At 54.6% G+C, this 26,530-nt stretch overlaps 2 protein-coding genes across 15 annotated transcripts in view; both read right to left on the reverse strand.

Annotated features, from left to right (window-relative positions):
* Positions 1-4,192, reverse strand: part of NUMBL (NUMB like, endocytic adaptor protein) — a 28,140-nt gene extending 23,948 nt beyond the window's left edge. For all 4 annotated transcript variants that reach the window (XM_021094402.1, XM_005655856.3, XM_021094401.1 and 1 more), the window contains exons 1-2: positions 3,917-4,192; positions 215-299 (exon numbers count right to left, since the gene is read on the reverse strand). In XM_021094402.1, coding sequence (XP_020950061.1) covers positions 215-299; positions 3,917-3,940 — 109 coding nt within the window. In that variant the 5' untranslated portion in view covers positions 3,941-4,192. The remainder of the gene's footprint in view (positions 1-214; positions 300-3,916) is intronic.
* On the reverse strand, positions 4,997-25,191 carry COQ8B (coenzyme Q8B). Of its 11 annotated transcripts, none has more exons than XM_013988587.2 (15): positions 25,169-25,191; positions 24,004-24,108; positions 23,747-23,884; positions 23,539-23,605; positions 21,249-21,326; positions 18,159-18,281; positions 17,931-18,016; positions 15,997-16,137; positions 15,811-15,892; positions 15,096-15,189; positions 12,389-12,530; positions 12,126-12,233; positions 9,038-9,103; positions 6,267-6,353; positions 4,997-5,848 (listed from the first exon to the last, which is right to left on the reverse strand). In XM_013988587.2, exons 2-15 carry the CDS (start codon positions 24,103-24,105, stop codon positions 5,567-5,569), a joined length of 1,596 nt encoding a protein of 531 aa, XP_013844041.2. In that variant the 5' UTR covers positions 24,106-24,108; positions 25,169-25,191; the 3' UTR covers positions 4,997-5,566. The 11 variants fall into 11 exon arrangements, with proteins under 11 accessions (XP_013844041.2, XP_020950062.1, XP_013844037.2 ...); XM_021094403.1 differs by lacking the exon at positions 25,169-25,191 and adding an exon at positions 24,541-24,619 and having other exon boundaries at positions 23,747-23,866; XM_013988583.2 differs by lacking the exon at positions 25,169-25,191 and adding an exon at positions 24,541-24,619.

Genomic DNA, 26,530 nt, shown 5'->3' on the forward strand with positions numbered 1-26,530 from the left:
TTGTCTATGGAGTCGGGGTATTTTCTATGATTGTGTGACCCTGAGCCTGTGGGTATGGGGATGTGGGTGTGTCTGGGAATGAGGTCACTGAGCGTGCAGGGAAGACGTTTGAGGATGTCCACTCGTGAGTGTGATGAGGCCTGTGTGACTGCACCACATGAGGCAGACCCACCCACGCAATCAGCCTTCACCCTGTCCCCAGCTGGCCACTCACCTGGCTCCGTCCTGGAGGTTTCAGGGGGCCCCAGGGCCCCACAGGGGGCAGGGGGCAGATGCTGCTCAGGCCTCCTGGGTCCGCCCTGCCCAAGGGAGGGAGGAAAAGTTGAGAAGCTGGCTTGGGGTGGGGCTCAGTCCCCTACCTCACCCCCTCTTTGGATATCAGCCAGCACCCCCTTCATCTCAGGATCCCTAATGAGAGCCCTGGTTGTCATAGCAACTGTTACTAAGGTGATCAGCCACCTGGTTGCAAGGGCCCAGAAATGAGTGGGTGTGTCGCGGGGGCATGTGTTGGGGATGTCCTGGCCTCAAGAGGCCCTTGGTACCCGAGGGGGATGGCGGGAAGGGGGAGTGGCCTTGGCCTCTAGGCACACGTCCAGGGCTGTACACACACACACAGTCACTTGTATACATGCAACTCCCACCTCCAGTTGTCCGTAGCATCGGGTCATAGCTTTGCACATTTAGTTACACACAGACACACCACAGCTAGACCCAACGGATCACACAGATACACATCAACGGTCGGAGCCACTGGAAATATCTGGTTCCGCGTCCATGTCCGGTCTCACTACAGACATCTCTCCACGGGCATCCAGAGTCCCCGCTGGCCTGGGCACTGCTACAAACATCTGGCCACATCAGCAACTGATATTTGCTCACAGGTGTGTTCTCCGCCACATACAGAGCTGGGCCCAGGCACACCCACCAGGGCACCTTACGTCCAACCACGCCCCATGACAGTCGTTTCCTCAGACACCCACCCAAGACATGTCAGAGACCCACCCGTGTAGAATGATACCCGGGTAGAGGGCACCTCTGTGCACCGGACCACACACAGACACAATCATAGCCACACACCCTGGTCACACACAGCTCCCGTCTGCCTGCTGACATCTGTCACGGATACATGCAGACATACTGACACATATTTGGTCACGGCCAGCCACACCCACGTGTGTTTAGTCATCGACAGGCACACAGCTGCACAAGGACACTCCACACCCTAGCTGTATCAGCCACACCAACACACCTTTTTGGTCACCTACTGTCACACAGTCATACATCCCAGTCAGAAAGGCCCACACCAGTCACAGTATCAGCCACACTTCTACGGATGGGCCTCCAGACCCAACCTCACACAGAGACTCCAATGGCCACGGCCTACGTGTTAGAGAAACGGGCACACACTCAAGACATGCACGTGACTGTCCAGAGACAGCTCTCCCCAAGGACGGCCACCCTCAGACACAGCCGACCATCAGTGGCTCAGAGCCACAGCCACACACATTTCAGAAACGGTTGTGTATGCACAGTGGCACAGTATCCACATTACCCAGGCACGTGTCACGATCACTGTACATACTTCCCAATCTCCCAACATCCCACCCCCAGCTGGACCACCTCAGATCATGACAGAGAAACAGCTTCTCTTCGTGTAAGTCACACCGACAAGTATGGGGCCACATCCACTCTGAGCCCCATGTGGACAGGCACACAGTGTCTCGCACAGAGACACATCAGCCCACAATTTCCATTTCACACATGCAAGCACACTTGGGGATGTGCTCAGAGCTGCGGTGACCCAGACAGAGCATTTTTCACTGCGTTTACACAGAAGACACGGCTCCGGAGGGAGCTGTGTGTGCAGACAGGAGATGGTCACTCTGTCACCAAATCACACAGATTCAAACACAAGTGGCCCGGCACGCATGCAGGGACACACACCACCCACTCCAAACGGCTACACAACCACAGACACACCTTCTCTCAGACCATGACACAGACACAAGTAGATAGAGTCACCCAGGGTTACAGACATGTAGGTCACGCACAAATATAGAAGCCACAGTCACATACACACCCCCCTACAAACACAATCATCTGGCGCCCCCACATATAGATGTACCTATAGCTTGAGTCACATGCAATGAAAGAACCCAGTATTAATAGTCAGGGCTTCAGACCCCAAGTCAAATACATAACCCAGATCACACATACACAACTATAAATGCACACAATCACTCAGTATCAACACATAGAGCTTGATATAGTCATTTATACTACCCTGGTCCCACACACAGATGTGGCCATGAGCACACAACTACAGACATCCAAGTCACAGTGCCAGCACACCTGTCACATGTGACTTTATCGACAATGGCAGCCATACACCAAAGTTGCAGGCACAGTTGTGTGTCATACCAACACGTGTAACACACATACAAAATCAGAGAGACAGTCACACTCAAAGCCACGAGGACAGTCAACACACACATGGACACAGAGTCCTAGACACAACTCCACTTACAGTCACAACTCCACCCACATCTTTAGTCACATCTTCACACACAGGCCCAGCCCCAGACCCAACAGATAACACTGTCACACAGCCAGTTAGAATTACCATGCATGGGGTCACAAAAGACATCGTCATGGACACAACCACACAGTCACTACCATGCACACACTCCAACACAGACAGACTGAAAAGCAGAGGGTTCTGCAGTGAGCAGCAGTCATACACAACCACACAAATGCTGGGATCACACACAGACACGATCACAGACGCTACCATACCCAACCACAAGCATGAAACACACACACAAATTCCTCATAGTTGCCAGCTGCAGCTCGCTCTCTCTCTCGCTCTCTCTCTCTCACACACACACACAAACACACACACACACACACACACGCAGGCAGCCACAGTCACAAATACACAGGGTCACACTCTCAGCCACCTCCCCATCAATTGCTTGCTTCCCTGCTTCCCCCCAGGTACCATACATACACAAAGCCTCCATCACCGCAGACGCTGCACCCCCAGCACCGGGTCCCTGGGGAGCCGCCCCCTGGCCCAGCCTGAATCCTGGAGCTTAGGGGGCCAGAACCCAGAGGGGAGGTGGCGCATTGTCTGCAGGTGGGGCCCCTCCCAGACAGCTGGGCAGCCCCAGGGACAAAGGGGGCGGCCCAAGAGACCTGTGCCCTGGGACCTTTGACCAAGCCTTTGGGGGTGGGTGGGGGGTTGCCTGAAATCTCCCCTATTTTATTCAGGCTTTGGGCGGGCAGAGGGGGTATGGAGTCCCAGGCACAGAGACCTTGTTTTGAGAAGGGGCTGTTCCCAGGACGCCGCCCAAGGACTCGGGGGGGGGGGGGGGGGAAATGCTGTGCCCAGGGCGCCTCTGAGGCCTGGGATCAGACTGTGCCTGGAATCCCCCCAAGGCCTTGGCTTGGTGGGGCAGCAGTGCCCAGGGACCCCATTCTCAAGACCTTGCCTAGAGGGTTGCTGTGCTCAAGAACCCCCTCAGGCAGGGAGGGGTAAGGATTGCATCCGGTCTGGAATCCCTTCCTGGAGGCCTTGGCTTGATATGGGGGCTGCGTCTCAGACCCCGTCCCCAAAATCTTGCCTAGGGAGTTGTACCTAGAATCTGTCCCCCTGCCCTTGATTTTTTTGAGAGGGAGGTCTGTGTCCGGAATCCCTATCTCCAGGTCCTTGGCAAGAGAGGGCCTGTGCCGGAGACCCCTGTCTCCCAAGATCTGGCTTGGTGGGGAGTCTCTTCCTGGACCCCCACCCGGGACCACCCTCCTCAGCCTTGGCACCCTCTCTCCATCCGGGCGCCGCGGCCTCCTCCCACCCTTCGCCACATCAGCAGCGGCGCCGCCCCCCACCCGAGCCCCCCTCTCCCGCCCTTCTCACGCTGGCCGCCGCGCTGCGGGACATCCAGGGTCCGGGCGCCCCCGCCTCCCGCGGCCCCAGCTGGGCCCGGATCCCCGAAAGCTGCTGCTGCTCCTGTGGCGGCGGCGGCAGCTCGGTCTGACGCGGGCCCGGGCCGGGGGCCGGGAATGGTGCGGGATGCACGCGCGCTAGCCTGCTCCGCTCCCGGGAGGATTCCGTTCCAGGGGCGGGGGAGCGCCCCTCCCGCCTCTGCTCCCCGCCCCAGCCCCGCCCATTGGCCCGCCGCCTGCTGGATATGCTGGGAGGCCCCGCCCCTTGACCAGCAGGCCACGCCTATACACAAATAAGACTCCGCCTTCTCCGGTGTGGCCACCGCCCCGCCACGCCCATTGGCCAGTGCTGGGCTGAGCATGCACGTGAACACAGCTGAGACCTTCCCCCGAGGTCGGTCCAGGCGTGAGAGCCCTTCCCTTCCGTGACCCCCGACCTCAGATCCCCTTAAATTCCGTGTCCGAAAGAGTCGCCTCTGGAGACGCCTTGCAGCCCCACATTCCCAAATCTTCTAGCTAACCCCACAGTTCTCCCAGCCCAGCGGGGGCGGGCAGAAGCGGTGACGAGGCACTTTTTGCTGGGAAGGGGAGGGGGAATGGACTGGACCCGGAGCGCGATCGGTTCAGCTTTGGGGGCGAGGGCGCCAGGCTGGGACCCGGGCGCGGTTGTGGCCGCCCCAGTGCCCCCCCACCATCCGCTCCCCGCCCAGTCCTGTGGGTTTGGCAAAGCAGCTGGCCGGGGCATTAAGGCCCATTAGCAAAAGCAAGGTTGCTGGGAGCCGAGGAGAAGGAGCCAAGAGACTGGGAGGTGGTGTGTGTGTGCTGGGGGGGGCATGTTCTCAGCTGCCGCAGCCTTCGGAGCAGGTGGTCAGCACGTGCGGGAGGGGCGGGGGGGGGGTAGGGAAAGGGGAGAAGGAGGTTCCCCGCAACAGATGGCCCAGGCAGGACTGGGGCTTTCAGACAAGAGGGTGGGAGGGGGCTGGCCATCTGCACCTGGAGGCAGCCTGTGAGCTCCCCCCCTCCCCTCCAGGAGCAGAGAAAAGAGCTGGGGGAAGGGGAGGGCCACTTTTATTAGGACTAAAAGTTTAATCTCACCCCCATGCCCTCCCCACCACACAGAGAGGATGGAAGTGGGGAGAAGGCAGCTGGTGCGGGAGTGAGGGAGGCAAAGGTGAAGGCTGCCCCCACCACCCACCGCCTCTCCTCTTTCACTGGCCACATCTGTGGGAGACCTGAGGCCGAGGTGAGGGACTCCCTCTCAGGATGTGTCTGGTTCTCCGCGATGGCAGTGCACAGGGGCCTAAGGCTTTCTCAAATGTTGGCAGAAACAAATTCATATCTGGATAGAGTGCCCACATGCCCCCTTCGCAGTGGGGAGAGCAGGATATGGTGCCATGAAGCTGGGAGTTCCCTAGTCCCGGGGTTCCCCAGCCCTGGGTGAGCCAGGGAGCTAGGCAAGACTGGGAAGCCCAAGGGCGGGGTCCCCAGAGCTGGAGCAGCGTGGGAAGGAGGCCTCATAGCAGGGGATGGCCTGCCGTGGGGCTGGAGTCCCTGAGAGAGATGGAGCTCTCTGAGGGGTCTGAGCAGACATCCCCTCTGGTCAAGAGGCTTTGGGTGGTGGCTACGCCTGGCGACTGGCCCAGTAGCGGTGGTAGGTGTCCTGGAAGAGGTCCCGGCAGGCAATGTGGGCACGGAGGCGGGAGCAGGCCAGGAAGGCCCCTGCCAGCTTTCGGTGCAGGGCATAGGTCTCTTCGGGGGGTGGGCGAAGCCGGTGCTGCAGCAGCACAGGGATAAGGCCCTGCACGCGGCGGGCAGTGTCCCCCGCCCCAAAGTCGTAAGGGCCCTGGGTGGCGAAGGGTTCCCCAAGGATCATCACCGCTTCCACGTGGGCGTCAGAGAATGCCTGGGGGTCGGGGAGACCAGAGGCACCCAGTGTAGACAGACAGCCCTCCATCCCCCCAAGACCCTCCAGAACAAACACCAGCCCCCAACTCCCCGAAGCAGAATAGGCAGCCTCCACCCCTTCCAGAGCCCCTAGGAGACAAGGAGCCACCTGCTCCTCCCCAAAGAAAGAGTCCTTCCTGCCCTCTCAGGGACCCCAGTAGACAGGTTGCCCCCACTGCCTCTAGAACAGAGAAGCTGCCTCCATTCCCCAAGCCCTGGTATCCGGTATCCACCAGCAGACCTGCTCCCTCCCCTAGAACAGATAAGTGGTGCCCTCTTTCTCAGGGTTCCTGAGTGGCCAAGCAGCCCCAGGGCCCCCAGTAGAGCTAAGCAGCTCCCCATTTTCTCCAAGAGACAGCAGCCCCTACTCTCCCAACCTTGGTCTCAAAGCCAGTGAGGAATCTGAGATCCCTCGACTTCTGCAGGACCCGGTCTCGGTCTCCATTGGCTGCAGCCATCACCACCTGGGGAGACAGGTGTGGGCACAGGGTCAGAGGGGTTCAAGGGGGGGTTTGGAGGTGGGATCTACTTAAGCCCTCTCACCTAGAGGCCTCCCCCTGGCCTCCTTACCGCTGTCTGTGTCTCTCTCAAGACTGTTCCAGAGCCTACAGCTGGGCTTTGGTGGTCAGGGGTTCTGCCCACTTGGCCGGGAAGGCAGAGTCTGCCTGGAAACCACCCCCAGGGAAATAGCACAGAGGAAAACAGATGTCAGGTGCCGCCCGTGGGTCCAAACACTCAACTGGGCCAGGATGGGACCATGACCTGGACCTGCCTCTGAGGCTGCCCCTGGGCCATCTCTGTGATCACCTTGTTGAGGTCTGGTTCCTGCCCTAGACTTGGAGCCCCAGGAGAGCAGGGATCCTGGCTGGGTTTAGTCCCAAGGGCACAGGGTCCTGCACTGAGGAGGCCCTCGGTAGAAACCTTTGTGTGACAAGTGAGGGTGCAGAGCTGAGCGGCGCTCCAGCCATGGGTTCACGTGGGGCGTGAAGGGCACATGGACAGACAGACAGAAGCGGGAGCCAGCCTGCTTGGGCTCCGTCCCGATTCTGCCATTGGCTGGCTGACTCCGGGCAAACGGCTTTGCCTTTTGGGCCTCCGCTGTTCTCATCTGTCAAGTGGGAATGATGAAAGTGTCTGCCCTGTGGGCTTTGGGAGGATGAAGGCATAGCTGCAGAGTGCTGAGCACAGTGCCCGCACAGTGTAGGAAACGCCGTAGCTATCACAAGCCGAGATTATTACTAGGAGGTCGATCCTCTCCTTATATGAGGGTCCCCACTTCCCAGCGAGGAAACAGGCTCAGAGTGGGGAGCAGCCCCCGCGAGGTGGGGAACTGGGGTGAACCCTTTACCACCGAGTTGCCCCTTCTTGGGAGAAAGGGGGATACAGGATTAAATCAGGCAGTTCTGTTCTGTCCCAGCTCCCCCTGCCTGAGCCTGTCTGGCCATCTGTCACGCCTGTGGTCCTCAGGGGGCTGGTGTGACAGGGCTTTTTTCAACTGGAAAAGGCTGAGGAGGTGGCAGGAGGGCCATGCTAAACAGGCCTGGGGGGGAGGGGCAGGGGACGTCCCAGCTACCCAGAGAGGCCAAGGCTTTGTGCCTCAGGTGGCCTAAGGAGCCTCTGAGCGGGCGAGCGGGGTGGGGGGTGGGGTAACTAGTTCCTTTGTGTCTCCATCTAAGGGGTGGCCCCACCATCCCCCAGGCCTCAAGCCCAGAGCCCTGGGCCTTGTCCCTGACACCCCTCTTCTCCCACCTCGGCTTTCCTGGACTCCCAGGCTTTTTTTCTTTCTTTCTTTTTCTTTTTTTTTTTTTTTTTTTTTAATGGCGCCATCCTGGTCTGTCTTAAAAGATCACTTGTAATTCAGGAGTTTCCTAATTCTGGATCCCTCCCCTGCTCCAGGGCAAACCTGCCTTGCGTGGTGGCTCCTCATCCCGGCGGAGGCCCAGGATAAAGTACAGGCTGCAAAACATGGCTTCAGAGACCCAGAGTGGCTGCTGTTCTGTCCCCACCTGCCTGCCCAGTGTAGTCCCTGTATAGAAGCTCTGGCATCACCAAGGAGTGTGTTAGAAAGGCAGCTCTTAAGCCTAACTCCAGACCAGACTCTGCATGTTTAACAGGCTCATGGCGGGTGGGGCTAGGGGTTCTCATGCACATTCAAGTTTGAGAAGAGCTGCTCTAAGGGGACCGTCCCTTCTCACCCCCTGGCCTTTGCACATGCTGTCTGCCTGGCATACCCTCCTAGCCTCTTCCTGATTGGTCTCCTCATCCCTCAGGTCTCAAGTCTGATGTCTTCTCCTCCTGGAGGCCCTCCTTGACCCCCTAGGCTGGGCCAGGCTCCTCCTCTGGGCTCCCTCAGGCCCCGGTGCTTCTCCCATCCCGGTGCTTCTCCCATTCCAGTGCTTCTCCCCTCCCAGCGCTTCTCCCATCCCAGCGCTGACCACTCTGGGAACTTGCTGTCTCCCTGTTGGGCTGAGTTCTGCGAAGATGGACAGAAACCTGGACCGGTCATCATTGTCTCCGGTATTGTCCGGAATAGAGGGGGGTCAGACAACTCTTGAACTGATGACTCAGTGATTAGGAGACCCAGGTGGAATGTCTAATCTCAACGACTTAATGAGATGGTGTTTCCTGTGGCCTCTGAGACAAATCGACCCCAGTGAGCGGGAAGGACTAGCGACAGAAAATGACCATGAGGCTGAGGGCCCTGGACCGGGGCGTGGGGCGGCGGGGGTGGGGGGAGGTGTGGAACTGGGGGAGTGACAGGATGACCATTCTGGGCCTTTCTCTTAGGAGGGGGCTGGTTAGGGGTTGGGAAAACAGCTCCAGACCCAGACTCCCTGAGTTTGAATCCCAGGTCTGCCGTGACCTTGGGCAAGTGACTTGAGCTCTCTGAGAGTGTTCGCTAATCTGTAAAATGGGGCTATACATGGTCCCGCCCATGGAGCTGCCATGTGATTTACCCCAGTGATCGCATTCACAGCGCTTGAAGTGGTGCCCGGCATGAGTTAAGTGTTTGGTATTTGTCAGCTGCTGGTAACATCGCAGTCGTTGATTTCTTAATTGCAGATACGGTCCTTCTCCCTCTCCAGAAGCCTGAGTATCAGGCTTGTGGCTCCGCCCTTCAGGGACCTCAGGGTTGGGGGCGACTCACCTCGATGTAGTGGTCCGTGAATTCGGTCCCAAATTCCCGGCTTGCACCAAAGTCCAGCAAGGTCACCTGGGAATGAGGGACGGCGAAAGGGATGCTGGGAGTCCACCTGTGCTCCCCACTGTCTGTGGCCTGAGTCCGGCCCTCTCTCCCCATATGCTGCCCTTCCCGCCAGAGTCCCCACCCGGCTGCCTCCCTGGGCTCCTGGCCTCGGAGCTCTACCCCCGCCCCCGCACATGAAGCTGAAGGGGCTGGGCATTTATTTTTTTTTTGACCCTACTTGGTTTTATTTTCTTTATTTTTACAACCACACCTGCAGTATACGGAGTTTCCCAGGCCAGGGGTTTAATCAGAGCTCTACCTGTGGCCTATGCCACAGCAACACTGGGTCTGAGCCACATCTGCAAACTACACCGCAGCTTGCGTATCCTTAACCCACTGAGTGAGGCCAGGGATCGAACCCATGTCCTCATAGGGACAATGTCACATCCTTAACCTGCCAAGCCACAGTGGGAACTCCCCAATTATTCTTATAACGTGTTTTAGGCACAGAAAAAAAGAAAAAATTCAGGAAATAATAAAATAGATGGAAAAGTAAAATGAACATTCACGAATGGTGGTAACCCAGATAAAAATAAAAAATACTGGGAATTCCCACTGTGGTGCAATGGAAACGAATCTGACTTGTATCCATGAGGATGCAGGTGTGACCCATGGCCTCACAGAGTGGGTTAAAGGATCCAGCATTGACATGCGCTGTGGTGTAGGCCAGCAGCTGCAGCTCTGATTTGACACCTAGCCTGAGAACTTCCATATGTTGTGGGTGTGGCCCCCCGAAAAAAATATTTATATATATATATATAAAATACTACCAATCTGATCCTACCTCCCCCATGTCCCTACCCACTCTTCCAGGGTCACCACTCTCCTGAAATTATTATTAGTATTTCCTGAAATCCCCATGCATGCGTTGCTACATTTTCTACATTTATGTGGACTCACGGACAATACTTAGTAATGTCGTGCATATTTAAAAACTTCTTACAGGAGTTCCCTGGTGGCCTAGTGGTTAAGGATCGGGCCTTGTCACTGCTGTGGCATAGGTCACTGCTGTGGCACAGATTCAGTCTCTGGGCCGGGGAAATTCTGTGTGCTGTCGGTACAGCCAAAAAAAAAAATTGTGTAAATGGTACCTATGGTAGTTATCCTGCAACGTCTTCGCGTTCGACATGGTTTTGCGATTCATTGCCATTGCTCTAGCTCATTCGTTCACTTGTTCATTTTTTTCATCGCCATTAAAGAGTCTGTGGCATGAATGCATCACATGCATATGATCTAGCTGATGGGCACTGTGGTGGTTTCTGGGTTTCACTATGAGAAGCAGTGCGCAATGAACACATGTCAGTTTCTCTACCACAGTGGCGTTCCAACTATTGATCACAAGCCACAGTAAGAAACTGCAGATGATCTTGGGCACCAGGACAAGTACGAACATCAAACAAAACTGGTCCAAAATAGGGAGTTCCCTTTGTGGCTCAGCGGGTTACGAACTCAACTAGTATGCATGAGGATGCAGTTTCAATCTCTAGCCTCACTCGGTCGGTTAATGATCCGGCATTGCCACAAGCTGCGGTATAGATCACAGATGTGGCTCAGATCCCGTGTTGCTGTGGCTGTGGTGTAGGAAAAAAAGAAAAAGAAAAGAAAAAAATGGGCCCCAAATAACATGGATCCCTCTCATCTGCAATACATGCTGTGTCTCTAAAACAAAAACTGATGTTGAGACCCAATAAATTGATGTCAGGACCCACGTCATCCCCTGGAGTTAGGAAAATACCTTCCTGGGGTCTGAGCCTTGGAGGGATGCAAGGTGTTTACACACTTGCTGGGGAGGGGCTGATGAGGGACTGAGGCTGGACTTGGCTCACTTGATCCTGAGGATGTTGGAAGCTGTGTAAGGGACAGCTTGGTCAGATTTGCAGGTTTTTTGTTTTGTTTTGTTTAGGGCCACACCCACAGCATATGGAGGTTCCCAGGCTAGGGGCTGAATCAGAGCTGCAGCTGCCAGTCTACGCCACAGCCACAGCCACAGCAATGCTGGATCTGAGCTGCATCTGGGACCTACACCACAGCTCATGTCAACACTGGACCCTTTAACCCATTGAGTGAGGGCAGGGATCGAATCCATGTCCTCATGGATGTTAGTCGGGTTCGTGACCACTGAGCTACAATGGGAACTCCCAGATATGCATTTTAGAAAGACCCCTCTGGGGACAGAATGGCACAGACCACTTTGGAAAGGCATCTGGCATCCATACACGCTGAGCCTTTCAGTCCAAACTCTTACCCCCAGGCCTTCGGATGGCCTGTGACCTTTGCCAGGAACGCTCTTCCCTGCTCCTTAGAGGCTGCCCCCTCTTGTCTTTCTGGGTTCAGCTTTCTTGACTCCAACATCCCAGGCAGAGTCAGCCACTTTCCTTGCCTTCCCGTGCCTCCTGGTCACTGGCATCTCTGGCCTGGCTTCCCCATCCAGGTACTAACTACAGGTCATACTGTCTGGTGATGGGTCCTGGCACTGGACTGGGAACTCGGGGAAGGCAAGGGTCAGGGTGGTCTTGGCATCACTGTCAAGAAGCAGCAGGTGCTTGGCATAGTCTAAACAAAGGACAGGCGTGCTAAGGATGACTGTCTTCTGAAAGCCGTGCTCCCTTGCCTCCACTGCCACTGGGAAGCCACTGCCCAGGCGGGGACTCCATTTGCCAGCATCCCTTACACCTGGACTAGCCGAGGGGCCAGCTCTTATCAATGGAATGGTGAAGGGAATGGTGGATCACTTCTGACCCAAGCAGTTAGGAGGGGTTACCCTCTCAACCTCGCTTGCCCCTTCCACTGGAAGGAGAGCCTTTCAAGGCCTAGGGGATGAAACAATCACAACAGGGAAGGGGCCTGGGGCCCTGCATTACCACATGGAGGAGAGCCACTCCAGCCTGTTACATGGCTAATAAACTACTATTGTGTTGAGCCAGAGAAATATGGGGAAATGTCTGCAACAGCAGCGAATGTACCCTGACACACAACACAAGGAACCGACCTGATGGCTGGAGGCGTCATACAGGAAGTTGGCCCAGTTGGGATCCGTCTGCATGAATCGGAACTCGAACAGCTCCCGCAGGCAAAGCCGCAGGAGCTGGAAGCAGATCTGGGGTGGGGAGAAGGAGTAACCGACACCTCAGTGTCCCCTGCCCCTGTAAATCTCTGTTCATTATGTGGCCTGGAGAGGGACCATGGGTCCGGCCAACCCTGCCAGCCCTACCCCGGGGCGGCGCCTGCCCTACTGTCCCAGAGACTACGTACCTGGTTCCGGATGTCCTGGCTCAGGCCCTGGCACTGGTCCAGGGGAACCCCTCCGGCCAGCTCCATGCCCAGCACCCGCGTCGTGCACAACTCCTGGATCACGGCTGGCACCCGAAAGAAGGGGTCATCCGCCAACAGCTGCCTGGAGCAAATGGGAGGGGAGGGGAGGGGACGGGACGGGACTTCATGCTTCAGACCCCTGTGGCCCTGCCTGAGGCCCCCCCCATCCCCCGAGCAGTCTTCCTTAAACAGCCTAGGTCTTGTCTTCCCTTCTGCCCTGCTCCTTCCTCTGTCTGAGCTGAGTGATGGCCGATAACTGGCTGGACCGATGGTCATTCGACATTTCATTCATTCACGCATCCCCTCATTCAACAAATATCCACAGCACCCCTCTGTGCCAGGCCCTCTGTGCCTGGCTGCTGGAGACCCAGTTACCACTTCCTTCCCGGAAACGCCTCTATGATTTCATCACCCCAGGATGGGCTCAAGGTAGGAAGCTTGATGAGCATTGCTTTCTCATCAACTTATTCATTAATCCATCCAAAAAAAAAGTCACTGATACACAAATCTCTGAGTCCACAGTGATACTCACTGGCCACTCCTTGGAGTCACTACTCGGAACATTGCAGGCTTTTGTTTTGTTTTGTTTTGTTTTTAGGGCCATCCCAGGCTAGGGGTTGAATTGAAGCTGCAGCAGCTGCTGGCCTACACCGCAGCCACAGCAGCAGATCCCAGCCACATCTGTGACCCACACACAGCTCATGGCAACACCAGATCCTTAACCCACCAAGCGAGGCCAGGAATGGAATCCGCATCCTCATGGATACTAGTTGGGTTCTTAACCCACTGAGCCACACCAGGAACTCCTGGACATTGGTTAATAAAGGGAAAGAAGCTTCCTTGGTGTCCATTTGTGTGCTGGTGATGCTGGGGGTCAGAGCAGTGAGCAGTACAGGAGCCCCAGGTGTGCCCCTCACCCCTACACACACACCAGAGCCCTCACTCCAACAAACAGACTGACACAGACTGAGATGAGGGTGTCAGTGCAAGATCCGAGAGGAGAAGAATACCGGTGAGCCCTCTGGTGGGGCACCTGTGGGATGGCTGGAGTTGGGGGCTGGGGGGACAGGGAGATGGGGAGGGGCCAAGGAAGCAGTGTAGGTTTTATCCTAAGAGCGCTGGGAAATCTTGGGGGGCAGCGGTCTCCCAGACCCCACCCACGAGGGCCCTGGCCCAGCCCACTTTACACCGAGCTTTGCCAGGTCCTGCCTTGGGGGCTTGATTTTTGTCCTTGCTCATAAAACTCTCTGAGGACCGAACTGCTCCTCATGGGCCGGGCCTCTGGTGAGCACTTCACTGGCATATTTCTCTGAGCCTCACTCCCCCTGAGCAGGATGCTCTCCTGGGCCCACTGTGCAGATTAAGGCCACCCAACCTGTTAAGGGCTGCCCTGTGAGCTCCCTGGTGGTCTAGTGGTTAGGACGTGGTGCTTTCATTGCTGTGGCCTGAGGTTCCGTCTCTGGTCTGGGAACTGAGGTCCCACATCAAGCAGCTGCACGGGGCTGGACCCCCCCTCTAACCCTTGGCTTCTGCTGCCCCTTCTCTTGCTTCGTATCGACAGAGCTTGGCTCAGTAAACATGTGGGCCACACGCCACGCTGGGGAGGAGCTCGCTGAGGTGTAATTAATTGCTGCATAGCACGATGCCTCTAAGATACAATCACGGTTCCACGTAGCTGGAGTTCACTCATTTTCGATGCTGTGTGACACTGTGCTGATGAATATACCATGATTTATTTATTCACCCTGCTGGATGATTTTGATAGATTTGGGTTGCTTCCAGTTTGGGGCTATTGCTGCTCTGAGGATTCTGGAAAAGTCTGATAGTGTGTACTGACATACGTGTCCCTAGACTATTTAGCCAGGAGGGCAGCTGTTGGTTTGCATGTGAATATTGAGACTTGATGAGGTTAACCATCCTCCTAAATGCTTCCATCCATTTCTCCTCCTGCCCACAGGGTGTAAGGGAGACCTTGGACCTGCGCTCTCTCCAACCTTTATTTTTTTTTTCTGGCCACACGCACAGCATGTGGAAGTTCTGGAGCCAGGGATCAAAGCTGAGCCACAGCAGTGACAACGCTGACCCCTTAACCCCTAGCCCACCAGGGAACTCCTCCAGCTCTTGAAACGGACAGACCGCTTCCTTAGCCCAGGGGGTATATTGGTATCTCCTGTGATGAGTGCCTATTGACAAGCCCATCCCCCATCAGACTGCAGCGGTTCTGCCTCCCATTTGACAGATAAGAACTTAGAAACATTTAGAAAAAGCAAGTAGTTCCTGCTGTGGCACAGTGGGTTAAGGATCTGACTGCAGTGGCTCAGGTGGCTGCTGAGGCACAGGTTTGATCCCAGGCCCAGCACAGTGGGTTAAGGATTTACCGTGGCCACAGCTGTGGCCTAGGGGACTGCTGTGGCCCGAGTTCAATCCCTGGCCCGGGAACTTCCACATGCCATGGGTACCGCCAAAAAACAGCAGCGAGTGAAGGGATGGCTGGATGAACAAATGAATGAAGAGAAAAAGAGCTTGCCAGGCCAGTGCAAGGGCCCCTGTCGCCAGAGGCTGTGGGAGCATCCACTTCCCTCTCAGCCTAGGAGAGAAGCTGGAGGGAGGAAGGGGGCTCCCGGGCTGGCAAGGGATCTCAGCTCACCTGAAGTTCTCGGCACAAGCCGCCTCACGACGGTAGTCACACTCCCAAGCCAGCTCCCGCTGCAAGGCCTGCAGGCTCTGCTCTGCAAACAGGCCTGGGGGATGGGGGGTGGCTGTGTCAGGCAGGGAAGGCTGGACCGGGGCCGACCCCTCGGGCTCCCGCTCAGGGACGGCGGCTCGTGCTGGTCGCGTCGCCCGAACTGTCTCTGTCTGTGTCTCACGGTCCCTCCCGCCTTGGGCTCCGTGGCTCTGCTGGGGTCTCCTTCGCGGGCACACGCCCTGGTCCTTAGGTCCCCTTCACGGTCCCATCTCCCAGCTGTCCCTTTTGCATGCTCTCTCACACTGCACGCACGCACGTGCACAAACGCACGCACGCACGTGCACAAACGCGCGCGCACGCACACACGCACACCCTGCTCCACCTCCTTCAGGTCTGACTCCGTTCCTGCTTCCGTGGCTCTTTTTCAAGCCTCCAGTCGCTCTCCACCCACCCTCGGTGTGTCTGTTTCTGGATTTCGGTCTGGGCTCTTCTCGGGCCCCTGCTGGAACCTCTAAGTTTCTCTCTTTTTCACACGCTTGGACTCTGAGCGGTCCCCGCCTTGGTGTCTCTTCGTCTGTCCCAAACAGGCAGACCTAGGCGTTCACTCCGGCTCCCGCCCCGGGCGGGCTGCTCCCCCCCACCCCCCAGCACCCCCACGCCCCGGGGCCAGCCTCACCCTCCGGCAGGGCCACGCTCATCTTGAGCACCGCCAGCAGGTTCTGGACGTCACTCTGGATGCTTTGGGCAACGCCCGGGTACTGCGAGGGGAGCCGGGATGGGGGGTGGGAGTCACTCTTCTGGGACTGCTGGGTGACCCCACCCCTTCGGGGGTCCCCCCACCCCCACCCCACCTGTCCCTCACCTGGATCTTCACGGCCACCTCTGTCCCATCCCTCAGCACGCCCTGGTGCACCTGTCCGATTGAGGCAGCTGCAAAGGGCACCTCCTCCAAAGAGGCCACCTTGGCCTGCCAGTCCTTGCCGAGCTCCTCTTCGAGAACTCTCTGGGGAGATTGGTCATGACAGTTACCACCACAGTTTCGGGAAACTGAGTTTCTGCCCTAAGTTGGGCGCTTTACGTGTTAATAACCCCACTCCCAACGCACGGGGCCCTGGGCCAAGCTCTTGGCTGCTACCCCACTTCGCAGATGAGGAAACTGAGGCTTGGAAAGACATCTCCTGGCCAAAGGGACAAGCCAGGTGCTGGCAGACTCCCAAGGCTGTGCGGGCTGTTCTGGGGATTGCTACCATGTGTAGTTGGGATTGATAATAATCCTTCATTATACTCATATATTGCATTATCAATTCAAAAGTTAATGATAGGAGTTCCCACTGTGGCTCAGCAGGTTAAGAATCTGACTAGTATCTGTGAGGATGCAGTTTTGATCCCTGGCGTCGCTCAGTGGGTTAAGGATCCGGCATTCCTGTGAGCTGTGATGTAGGTGAGGCTCAGATCCTGTGATGAGGCTCAGATTCTGCGTGGCTGTGCCTGTGGATGTGGCATAGGCTGATAGCTGTAGCTCTGATTTGACCCTTAGCCTGGGAACTTCCATATGCTGCAGGTGTCGCCCTAAAAAGAAAAAAAAAAGTCAAGGTGATAAAGAAGAGCTAAAATTGGAGTTCCTGCCATGGCATGGCACAGTGGGTTAAGAATCCAGCTATAGGAGTTCCTGTTGTGGTGCAGTGGAAACAAATCCAGCTAGTATCCATGAGGATGCAGGTTTTATCCCCAGCCTTGCTTGGTGGGTTAAGGATCCGGCATTGCCATGAGCTATGGTGTAGGTCACAGACGCAGCTCAGATCTGGCATTGCTGTGGCTGTGGTGTAGGCCGGCAGCTGTAGCTCCGATTTGACCCCCAGCCTGGGAACCTCCATATGCTGCGGGTGCAGCCCTATAAAGCAAAAAAAAAAAAAAAAAAGAAAGAAAGAAAGAATCTGACTACAGTGGCTCAGGTCACTGCAGATGCTCAGGTTTTATCCCCAGCCCAGTGCAGTGGGTTAAAGGATACAGCGTTGTAGCAGCTGCAGCTCAGATTCAATCCCTGGCCCAGAAACTTTCATATTCCATGGGTGTAGGCATTAAAACAAACAAACAAACAAACAAAAAACTAGAGGACTTCCTATGGGCCAGGTCCTGCTCAGAGTGGCTCAGAAAGGGACGGTCATTGCCCAGGGTCACATGATGAGGGAGAGGAACAGAGATCAGAAGGAGGGCAGGCAGCTAGATTCTGGATTCCACACCCTTACCCAGCTATTAGAAGAAGGGCTCATGTCTTGGGCACTTACCCAGTGCCAGGCGCTGTGCCAACCTATTTAGAGACATGCTCCCCTTTAATTAAAAAAAACCAGTAATGATAACAGCTAACACTTGCATGTCATTCGCGGGGTGTTAGGCGCCCTTCGGAGTGCTTTACCGACACTGATTTCCGTAACCTGATGTGGGCCTCGCTGTCACCACCACCGGTCACAGATGAGGTAACCGAAGCACAGAGAGACCGGCCACGTGTCTGAGCTCACACAGGTAGTAAGTGGCAGAGCCCAGGGTTTGAACCCCCGAAGTCTGGGCCCTAGGCTTCACTGCCTCTTTAACAGCCCTGACAGAGCCCTGGGCCGGCGGTGAACTGGACTAAGTGCTCTGCCCTGTTCTCTCGTTTCATCATCGTCACCATCTCAGGAGATGCGTGCTGTAGGGCTCCCCACTTAACAGGTGGGGAAACTGAGGCTCTGAGTCAGACAGGGAGGGTCAGGCAGGTAGAGCTCACCTCCCTTGCCAGGCTTTTCCCCACTGGGCACCTACCAGCATCTGCCAGCGGGGCATAAAGTCGGCGCTCTGACGGACACGCTCGAAGATGCGTTGCAGCTGGGGGCTGATGAAGCTGTTGTCTTGGGAAACAGTGGGAAGAGGGAAGCAGTGAGGGGGGGGCCAGGAGGGGCTCCTGTGTCAGTATCTGAAGTCAGGGCTTGGTGGGGGGCAGGGTGGGGTGGAACTGAGGTCCGGGGTCAGGGGTCGCGGGTCATGCTGTACCCTGGATGCTGAGCATTTGGCCAACCTTGAGGGCGGCCCCCCGAACTGTACACAAGGTCTGCACGATCCGCTCAGCATTGGCCTCCGACAGGAAAGGGCTGGAGCCCGGCCGGGAGCCTCCCTCTGGGATGGAGAGAACAATCATTAGTGTGGCAACCACAAAAAAAAGAATCACTATGACACCACAGCAGCACTCCCGCCAGCATGGCTAAAGTGAAAAAGACAACACCAAGTGTTGACAGAGACCTGGAGCATCAGCATGCCAACACTGTCAAGGAGGGTGCCAGGGCAAGCAGTTGGGACGTTTCCAGTAAAGCACACACCTATACCCGATGCAATTTCCCTCCCAGGTATACCCCCCAGAGAAATGCCTATGTGTGTCCACCAATACATATGCCAAGAGGGTTCAGGGCTGCACTCTTCCTAACTGTCCCAAACCGAAGACAACCCAAAGGACCATCCAGAAAAGGAACAAAGGAACTCGGTAACCTACAGAATGGAATAAACAACCTGCGGCCACAGCAACAGCAACATGGATGCTTCTCAAACAGAATGTTGAACAAAACAAGGCAGACACATATGAGGACATACAGGCTGATTACCCGGGCATAAGGGGCAAAAAGAGGCAAATCTTAGGGGTCAGAAGTCAAGAGAGGAAGTTCTGGTCGTGGCTCAGTGGTTAACAAACCCAACTAACATTCACAAGGATGTGGGTTCAATCCCTGGCCTTCACTCAGTGGGTTAAGGATCCGGGGTTGCTGTGAGCTGTGGTGTAGGTTGCAGACACGGCTCGGATCCTGCGTTGCTATGGCTGTGGTGTAGGCTGGCGGCTGAAGCTCCAATTTGACCCCTAGCCTGGGAACCTCCATATGCTGCGGATGTGACCCTAAAAAAGACAAAAAAAAAAAAAAAAAAAAAGAAGAAGTCAAGACAGTGGTTACCCTCAGTGGAAGGAGTGGCCAGGAAGGCACACAAGAAAAGCTTCTAGAAAACCAGTGTAGCGATTCTCCAAGTGCGGTCTGGGAGCCCCTGGGGGTCCCTGAGATCCTTAGTGAGATCGAGACTATTTCCATCATAATATTAATGTATTATTTGCCCCTTTTTTACTCCCATTTGCCCACAAATGTTCCGTGGAGTTTTCCAGAAGCTCTGGGACCTGTGATGATGCCATTGCTCTGATGACTGATGGAGTGCGTGTGCATTCTTGTGTTTTAAATCTTTTTCAGTTTTAATCTCTAATACAGCAAATATCTATAAGTACAATCCACATAAATAAGTTCTTGGGGTTCTCATTCTGTTTTGCCTTTTTTTCTTTTTAGGGCCACACCTGCAGCATATGGAAGTTTCCAGACTAAGGGTCGAATAGGAGCTGCAGCTGCCAGCCTACACCACAGACACAGCAATGCAGGATCCAAGCCACATCTGTGACCTAAGCCGCACCTTGCAGGCAATGCTGGATCCTTAACCCACTGAGTGAGGCCAGGAATCGAACCCACCTCCTCATGGATACTAGTCGGATTCTTAACCTGCTGAGCTACAATGGGAACTCCTCATTCTTCTGTTTCTTAAAAGCTTTACTGAGGTATAATTCGCATGTGATATAATTTACCCATTTAAGGTACACAGGTTCGAAGTCCCTGTTGTGGCTCAGCAGTAACAAACCTAACCAGTATCTAGCAGGATGCGGGTTCAATCCCTGACCTCGCTCAGTGGGTTAAGGATCCTGCATTGCTGTGGCTGTGTTCTAGGCTGGAGCTACAGCTCCAACTGGACCCCTACCCTGGGAACCTCCATATGCTGCAGGTGTGGCCCTAAAAAGTGGGAAAAAAAAAAAAAAAACGTATTGAGCTCTTTACTGAGTATCTGTGGATTCTCTGGCTGAATCCCCACAATCACCCCAGGAAGTAAGAACTACCAATGCCTTCATTTTCAACATGAGGAAGCAAGAGATTCAGAGAGGTACAGGGTCTGGCCCTCAGTCACACAGCACAGAAGTGGCAGAGCAGGGTGCAGATTCAGTTAGCCTTACCCTAAATCCTATTCTTCCATCTACCCTGACCTTTTTATTTTGACAAAAATCCAAACAGAAAGACTGCATTTACAGTCTCAGGTACACCTGCACACCTGATTCAACACTTTAACATATGCTGCCTTACCTGCTTTATCTGTGCCTGTGCACCGGACACTGATGGTTACTTCTGCTGACTGACTTGCACTCAACCTGTGCTAAGGATAGTCCCTTACACAATCACAGTGCCAAAACCACACCCAGGAAAATTAACACTAATTCTCTAATACCTACTGCCCAGTGCTACTCAGATTTTTCCAGTTGTCCCCAAACATCATTTGTTTCTTTGTTGGTTTTGTTTTGTTTGTCTTTTTGGGGCTGAACCCGCGACATATGCAGGTTCCCAGGTTAGGGGTCGAATTGGAGCTGTAGCTGCCGGCCTCCACTACAGCCACAGCCACTGGGGATCTGAGCTATATCTGCAACCTACACCACAGCTCATGGCAACGACAGATCCTTAACTCACTGATGAGGCCAGGGATCGAACCTGTGTCCTCATGGATACTAGTCAGGTTCGTTTCCACTGAGCCACAACAGGAACTCCCCCAAACATATTTTATAGTTATTTTTTTCGACCTGACATCCAATCATGGCTCACACATTCCATTTGTGGGTTATTATCTCTAGTCTCTTTTTCACCTAGAATATCCACCCCCGTTTTTGTTTCAAGACATTGACGTGTTGGGGAATCTTACCCATAAATGCTGATCTCTCATGGCCTAGTCTATCTCTGCAGTAAACAGACCCTCACCGGCACTCCTATTTTCAGCCTTCCTCTCCTGCTCACAGTTTGGATCTCAACTCTGCACGGCTTACACTTTTTTCCTCACATGACATGTTTCTACCCATCGCCACCCTGACAGTGGCTTCACCGTGTTCTGAGCACTCTGCCACGACCCTAAGAAGTGGCTATATTATCATCACCTCTGGATGAAGAAACTGGGGTTCAGAGAGGCGAAGCGACTTGCCCCAGGTCACACAGCAAGGCCAGGGTGTGGACCCAGGCAGGGTGGCTCACTCACCTGATTGGGGACGTCCTCCGGGCAGGGAATTCTTGGCCACCTCAGCCAGTGCTCCCAGCCCCAAGCTCACAGCCAGTCCTGGGAGTGAGAGAGGGGCCTGAGTGCCTACTTGCCACAAGGCGTTCTTCCCTCCCTCACCCCATCCCCCCTGTCTGTCTTTCTCTAACCACATCTGTCTCTCAATTCTTTGTAGTCAACTCCCGGCATGCCTTTGTGTCCAAACCAGTCTCTTATTCTCTCTCTGCTTGAGGTTCTCTCGGAGGTACGGCTACCTCTTTCTCCACCCTTTCTCTTTGTCTCTGTCTCCTGGGTCTGCAGTTCTCACCTCTGGCTGCGCACAGTCATGTGAGGAGGTTTTTAATTTTTCTGGCTGCACCCAACTCCTGCAACTCCCCGGCCAGGAGTTCCTGGGGTTAAGAACCCAACATAGTGTCCATGAGGATGCAGGTTTGATTCCCGGCCTCACTCAGTGGGTTAAGGATCCGGCGTTGCTGTGAGCTATGGTGTAGGCTGGTAACTGCAGGTCCTATTTGACCCCTAGCCTGGGAATGTCCATATGCCACGGGTACAGCCCTAAAAAGAAAGAAAAAAAAAAAAAAAAAGTTCCTGGGCCAGGGATCAAATCCAAGCTGAAGCAGCTGCAGCAATGCCAGATCCTAACCCACTGAGCCAGGCTGGGGATCAAACCCCCAGCTCTACAGTGACCGGAGCTGGTGTAGTCGGACTCTTAGCCCACTGTGCCACAGCAGAAACTCCAAGGAGTCTTTGTAAATATGATGCCCCATCGCTGAGGTGCTGGCTAAACTATCCTGAGATAAAGCCCAGGAATTCTTTTTCTTTTAAGCATCCCAGATGAGTCTAGTGTGCAGCCAAGCGTAAGAAGGCCCCAAAACGATCTCCTGGGCCTCGCTGTCTTCCTGCGACTCCTGTTTCTCTCTGTGTCCTTACCTTCTCTTCTCCATGCTCACCTCCCCTTTCCTAAGTCAGTTATTTCTCCATCTCTGCCCTTCCCTCCACCTGGCATGTCTGTCTAGACCTCGATCCCTCAGCTCCTCCTTTTGATGTTATCTCTCCAGCTCTGATTTCCTCTACGTCCTCTGTCCTGAAAGACACCTTGAGTCGCTCTGCCTCTTTCACTCTCACTATCTCCGTAAATAACCATAACCGCCAATTTCTGAGCCCTTTCTCCATGCCAGGAACCATTCCCAGTGCACTGACCCATTCTGTCCTCACACTCCCAGGAAGACATTTTATAGAAAAACCTCTATTTTACAGGAAAGGAAATTGAGGCTCTGAGAAGTTAAGTAACTCATCCACAGTCACAAAGTAAGATACAGCACAGTCACTCCCGGGCAGCCTGGTACCAAAGCTCTAACTAGTGCATTTGACTCCTTTATACTGTACATCAGTTGTTTTTTTTTGTTTGTTTGTTTGTTTTTTTGCTTTTTAGGGCCCCACCCACGGCATATAGGGGTTCCCAGGCTAGGGGTCAAATCAGAGCTACAGCTGCCCGCCACAGCCACAGCAATGGGGGATCTGAGCCATGTCTGCAACCTACACCACAGCTCAAGGCAACGCCGGATCCTTAACCCATTGAGCGAGGCCAGGGATCAAACTGGCAACCTCATGGTTCCTAGCTGGATTCATTTCCACTGTGCCATGACAGGAACTCCCTGTAAATCAGTCTTTTTAAAACTTGAACCATGATCCACAGTAAAGAAGACATTTGCATTATGACTGATAGAGTAAGTTTGTATGTTTCATGAACCAGACTTTCCTCTACACGTGCACTCATATTTTCCATTCTATTCTTCTTCTTCTTTTTTTTTTTTTTTTTTTTTTTTTTTGGCTGCCCTAAGGCACATGGAGTTCCCAGGCCAGGGATCAGATCTGAGTTGCAGTTGTGACCTACGCCACAGCTGTAGCCACAGCATATTCTTTTTTTAATGCTGGTTGCAACCTACTAAATTATTTCACACAGATTGTAACCTGAAATTTGACAACCTGGTGTCACCTCACCTCCCTAGCCCCCATTTCCTCATCTCTAGAATGGAAACAAACACTCACTGATTCAGCGCAAAGAGATCACATGTGCATGGGGCCCTGCACATCCCAAGTTCTCAACAAAGGCAGGGTTCCTCTCTGTTTCTCTGGGTTTGGCCAGGCTTTGCCTTCATTCTCTTTCCATCTCTCCCTCCTCTCTCCGTCTCTGATTCACTCTCTCCCTTGCTTCACTCGGTAAATGTCACCTCCTTGGATCTAGGTCACAGTCTCCCACAGTCACACCTACCCCCAAAGTTGGCCAAGCGGCTGATGCGCGAAGCCGGCACCTTGCGTTCTCGAGCACGGTCACTCAGCTGGGAAACCGGGCGAAGGTGTGAGCAGAGAAAGATGGACATCGGGCCCAGGGAGCCCAACCAGCCTGCCACCACACCCTTCCCCAAGCTCGGTAGGCGAGGTGCCTTCCTGGGGTATTGCTGGATGGGCGATAGTGATACCTGGGGCCGGGGCGTCTTCCTGATTCGTGCCTCCCGTGCCTTGCGAATGTCCTCCTCACCCAGACCCCTGCCAGGCCCATCCTGATGAAGTTTTTGGGCCCAGGAACCCCCACGTGGCCCCTGCAAAAGACGTGAACACTGGGAAGGAGTGGAGGACATAGGGTCCACCTGGCCCTTTTGGTTCCCTCCCTGTCCTTTGACTCCCTGAAGCCTCCCCCAGCCTCATCCCCTGGGAGACCCCCTCCCAAGCCTCTTACCCAGCAGCGGGGCCCAGGCCCCAGGGCCCCACAGGGCAGACCAATAGTCCGGCCCAGGTGTCCACAGGTCCCTCGCAGTGAGCCCCCTACCTCCAGCCACATTGTCTGGGGGAGAAGAGGAGGAATTATTCGGGTAGGAGTTGTGGAACTGACCTCCCTGCTCTGTCGGCCTTTGCCAAGCCCTCACATTCTTCTGCGACCACGCTAAGATTCCCACCCCTCAAAGACTTCCTCCTCTGTTAATAGGACCCCTAGTTGCTAGGAACCCACGGCTCTTCCTGCACACCTCTCCAAACCACTCTCCTGCGGTCCCACTCACCGCTCCTGCGGTCCCACTCCCCGCCGTTGCCAGGATCCTACCCCCCGTCCTCCGTTGCTAGACACCCACAGGTCCTCCAGGGCTACCTCTCCACTCCTCTGAGCACCCCCTTGTTGCTAGGCACCGCCTTCCCCTCTGTTGCCAGGCACCCACAATTCCTCCCTCCCCCCCCCCCCCGCTACCCCCGTAACTGGGAACCTCCCCCGGTTGCTAAGCACCTACGGTTCCCTGGCTCTGGGTGCCCTACGCACGGGGCCTCCTGCGCTTCCGGGACTCTCCGTAAGCCCGCCCCCTCCGGTCAACTAGCCAATGGCGCAAGAGAAGCTCGCTGACTGGCATAACATACTCTCCGCCGCGCGTGAGGGGGCAGGGCCAGGGGCGGGGCCTAAGGATGGGCTAGGGCACTACCCCGGCGCTCATGTGCCATTTTATGCCCTTCCACTCACTTCAAAGTGCCTTGTACACGGCAGACTTTTCAGTTTCCTACAAGTCTTTTCGGCAAACATCCCTCTCCTTTACAAACTCCACACCTCTCCTTTGCGGGAACATTTTGTTATTCTCACTTTTCTCCTTTCCCCAGGAGACTCAACAGCTCTTCTTTGAACGCCCGTCTTCTCAGCAAACATTTCTCTTGCACAGAGCCCCTCCACTTTTCACACTCACCCTCTGCTTCAAATACCCACATCACATCCTATACCCACACCCTCTCCCTTGCACTTCTAACCCTTCTGTCTTGCTCACCAGCTGTTTCCCTCCGTGTGCATAAACCCCCTCCCTCACCCTCAGCCCCAAGCACACTGGACTCCTGTTCCCTCGTACACCCTGCTCTCTCTGCTCCCCGCCCACCTGCAGGATGGTGTGAGTGGGAGCCCTCTGTTTCCTGTAGGCCTGACATTTCCCAGAACACACTCAGCCAAGATTCCCAGTGCTGACTCAGGAACCTTGGCATCCCAGAAAACCAGCTCCCAGCCCATCTGGGTGTGTGTGTTGTTGATGGGGGAGGGAGGACAGGCTTAAAGCCTGCTCCCCCTACAATAGTCTGACTCACCTCTCTTCTCACAGTCTGGAATAGAGGCAGCTGGCTGGGGCATCTCTCCCACCCCTGGGAGAAGAAGGGATGTGACGCTTCCCCCCACAAAACCCGCCCTGACCCTGTCTAACCCCCTATGTCAGAAATCAAATCTCCCTGTCTCTGTGCTATGTGACCTCAGAAGAGACTCAACCCTTTCTAGATCTCAGCTTCCCAGACTGTATGATCCATTAGGGGGCTCCTGCTACAACTTCTTATTGGTCTGTAAAAAGATGACTCATTTTAGGGCCCTGGGCCTGTTCCTAATGTCCCTTTCCAGGTGACTCAGTTTCAGAAACCACCCCCTGTACCCCTCCACACATAAGGGTCTGACTCAGAGCTAGGTGGCAGCTCACCCTTGGGGGCAAAAATACATAAATAGCACCTATGACAATAACTAACCCTACAGGGCTGTGGCTGATGATACCAAGCCTGGCACCACATGCTTCATATACATGAGATCATATCAGATAGCCTAGGGCTACAAGCAAAGCCTACAGGCTGGCAGAGCTCTGAGCCTTAATGTCCCCATTGGTAAAATGGGGTCCTGATATCCCCCCTTGTTCAGTGTTACCGAGAGAGAGACATGAAATGAAATAGTTCCTGTAGAGAGCTTGGCACGGGACCAGAACAGAACTATACATGAGAGAAATTTCTTAGAGAAAACCATTCTTTTCCACATTTTCAGTACACCCTTACCACATGCTTTTCTAGGCACTGGGGACATAGCAAAGCAAAAATCTTTGCCCTCTTGGTGCTGGCTTCTGGCGAGGGGCACAATAAAATAAATACGTATATGTAATAAAGTGGCATGTGCTACAGAGAAAAATAAACCAGGGGAGGGCGGGGAGAGAAGGGAAGACTGTGTTTGAATAGAGCAGTCAGGGAGTTTCCTGGTGGCTCAGCAAGCTGAAAATCCAGCCTTGTTGTTACTGCTGGGGCTCTGGTTTGATCCCTGACCTAGGAACTTCCACATGCCATGGGTGTGGCCAAAAATAAATAAATAAATAAATAAATAAATAAATAAATAAGGTGGTCAGGAAAGGTCTCATTGAGGAGACATCATCTGAGTAAAGACCCGAAGGAGGTGAGGAATGAGCTATTGAAATAGTTGACAGGGAGTTCCCCTCATGGCTCAG

This window comes from Sus scrofa, chromosome 6 (assembly GCF_000003025.6).
Source record: "Sus scrofa isolate TJ Tabasco breed Duroc chromosome 6, Sscrofa11.1, whole genome shotgun sequence".
Taxonomy (NCBI): Eukaryota; Metazoa; Chordata; class Mammalia; order Artiodactyla; family Suidae; genus Sus; species Sus scrofa.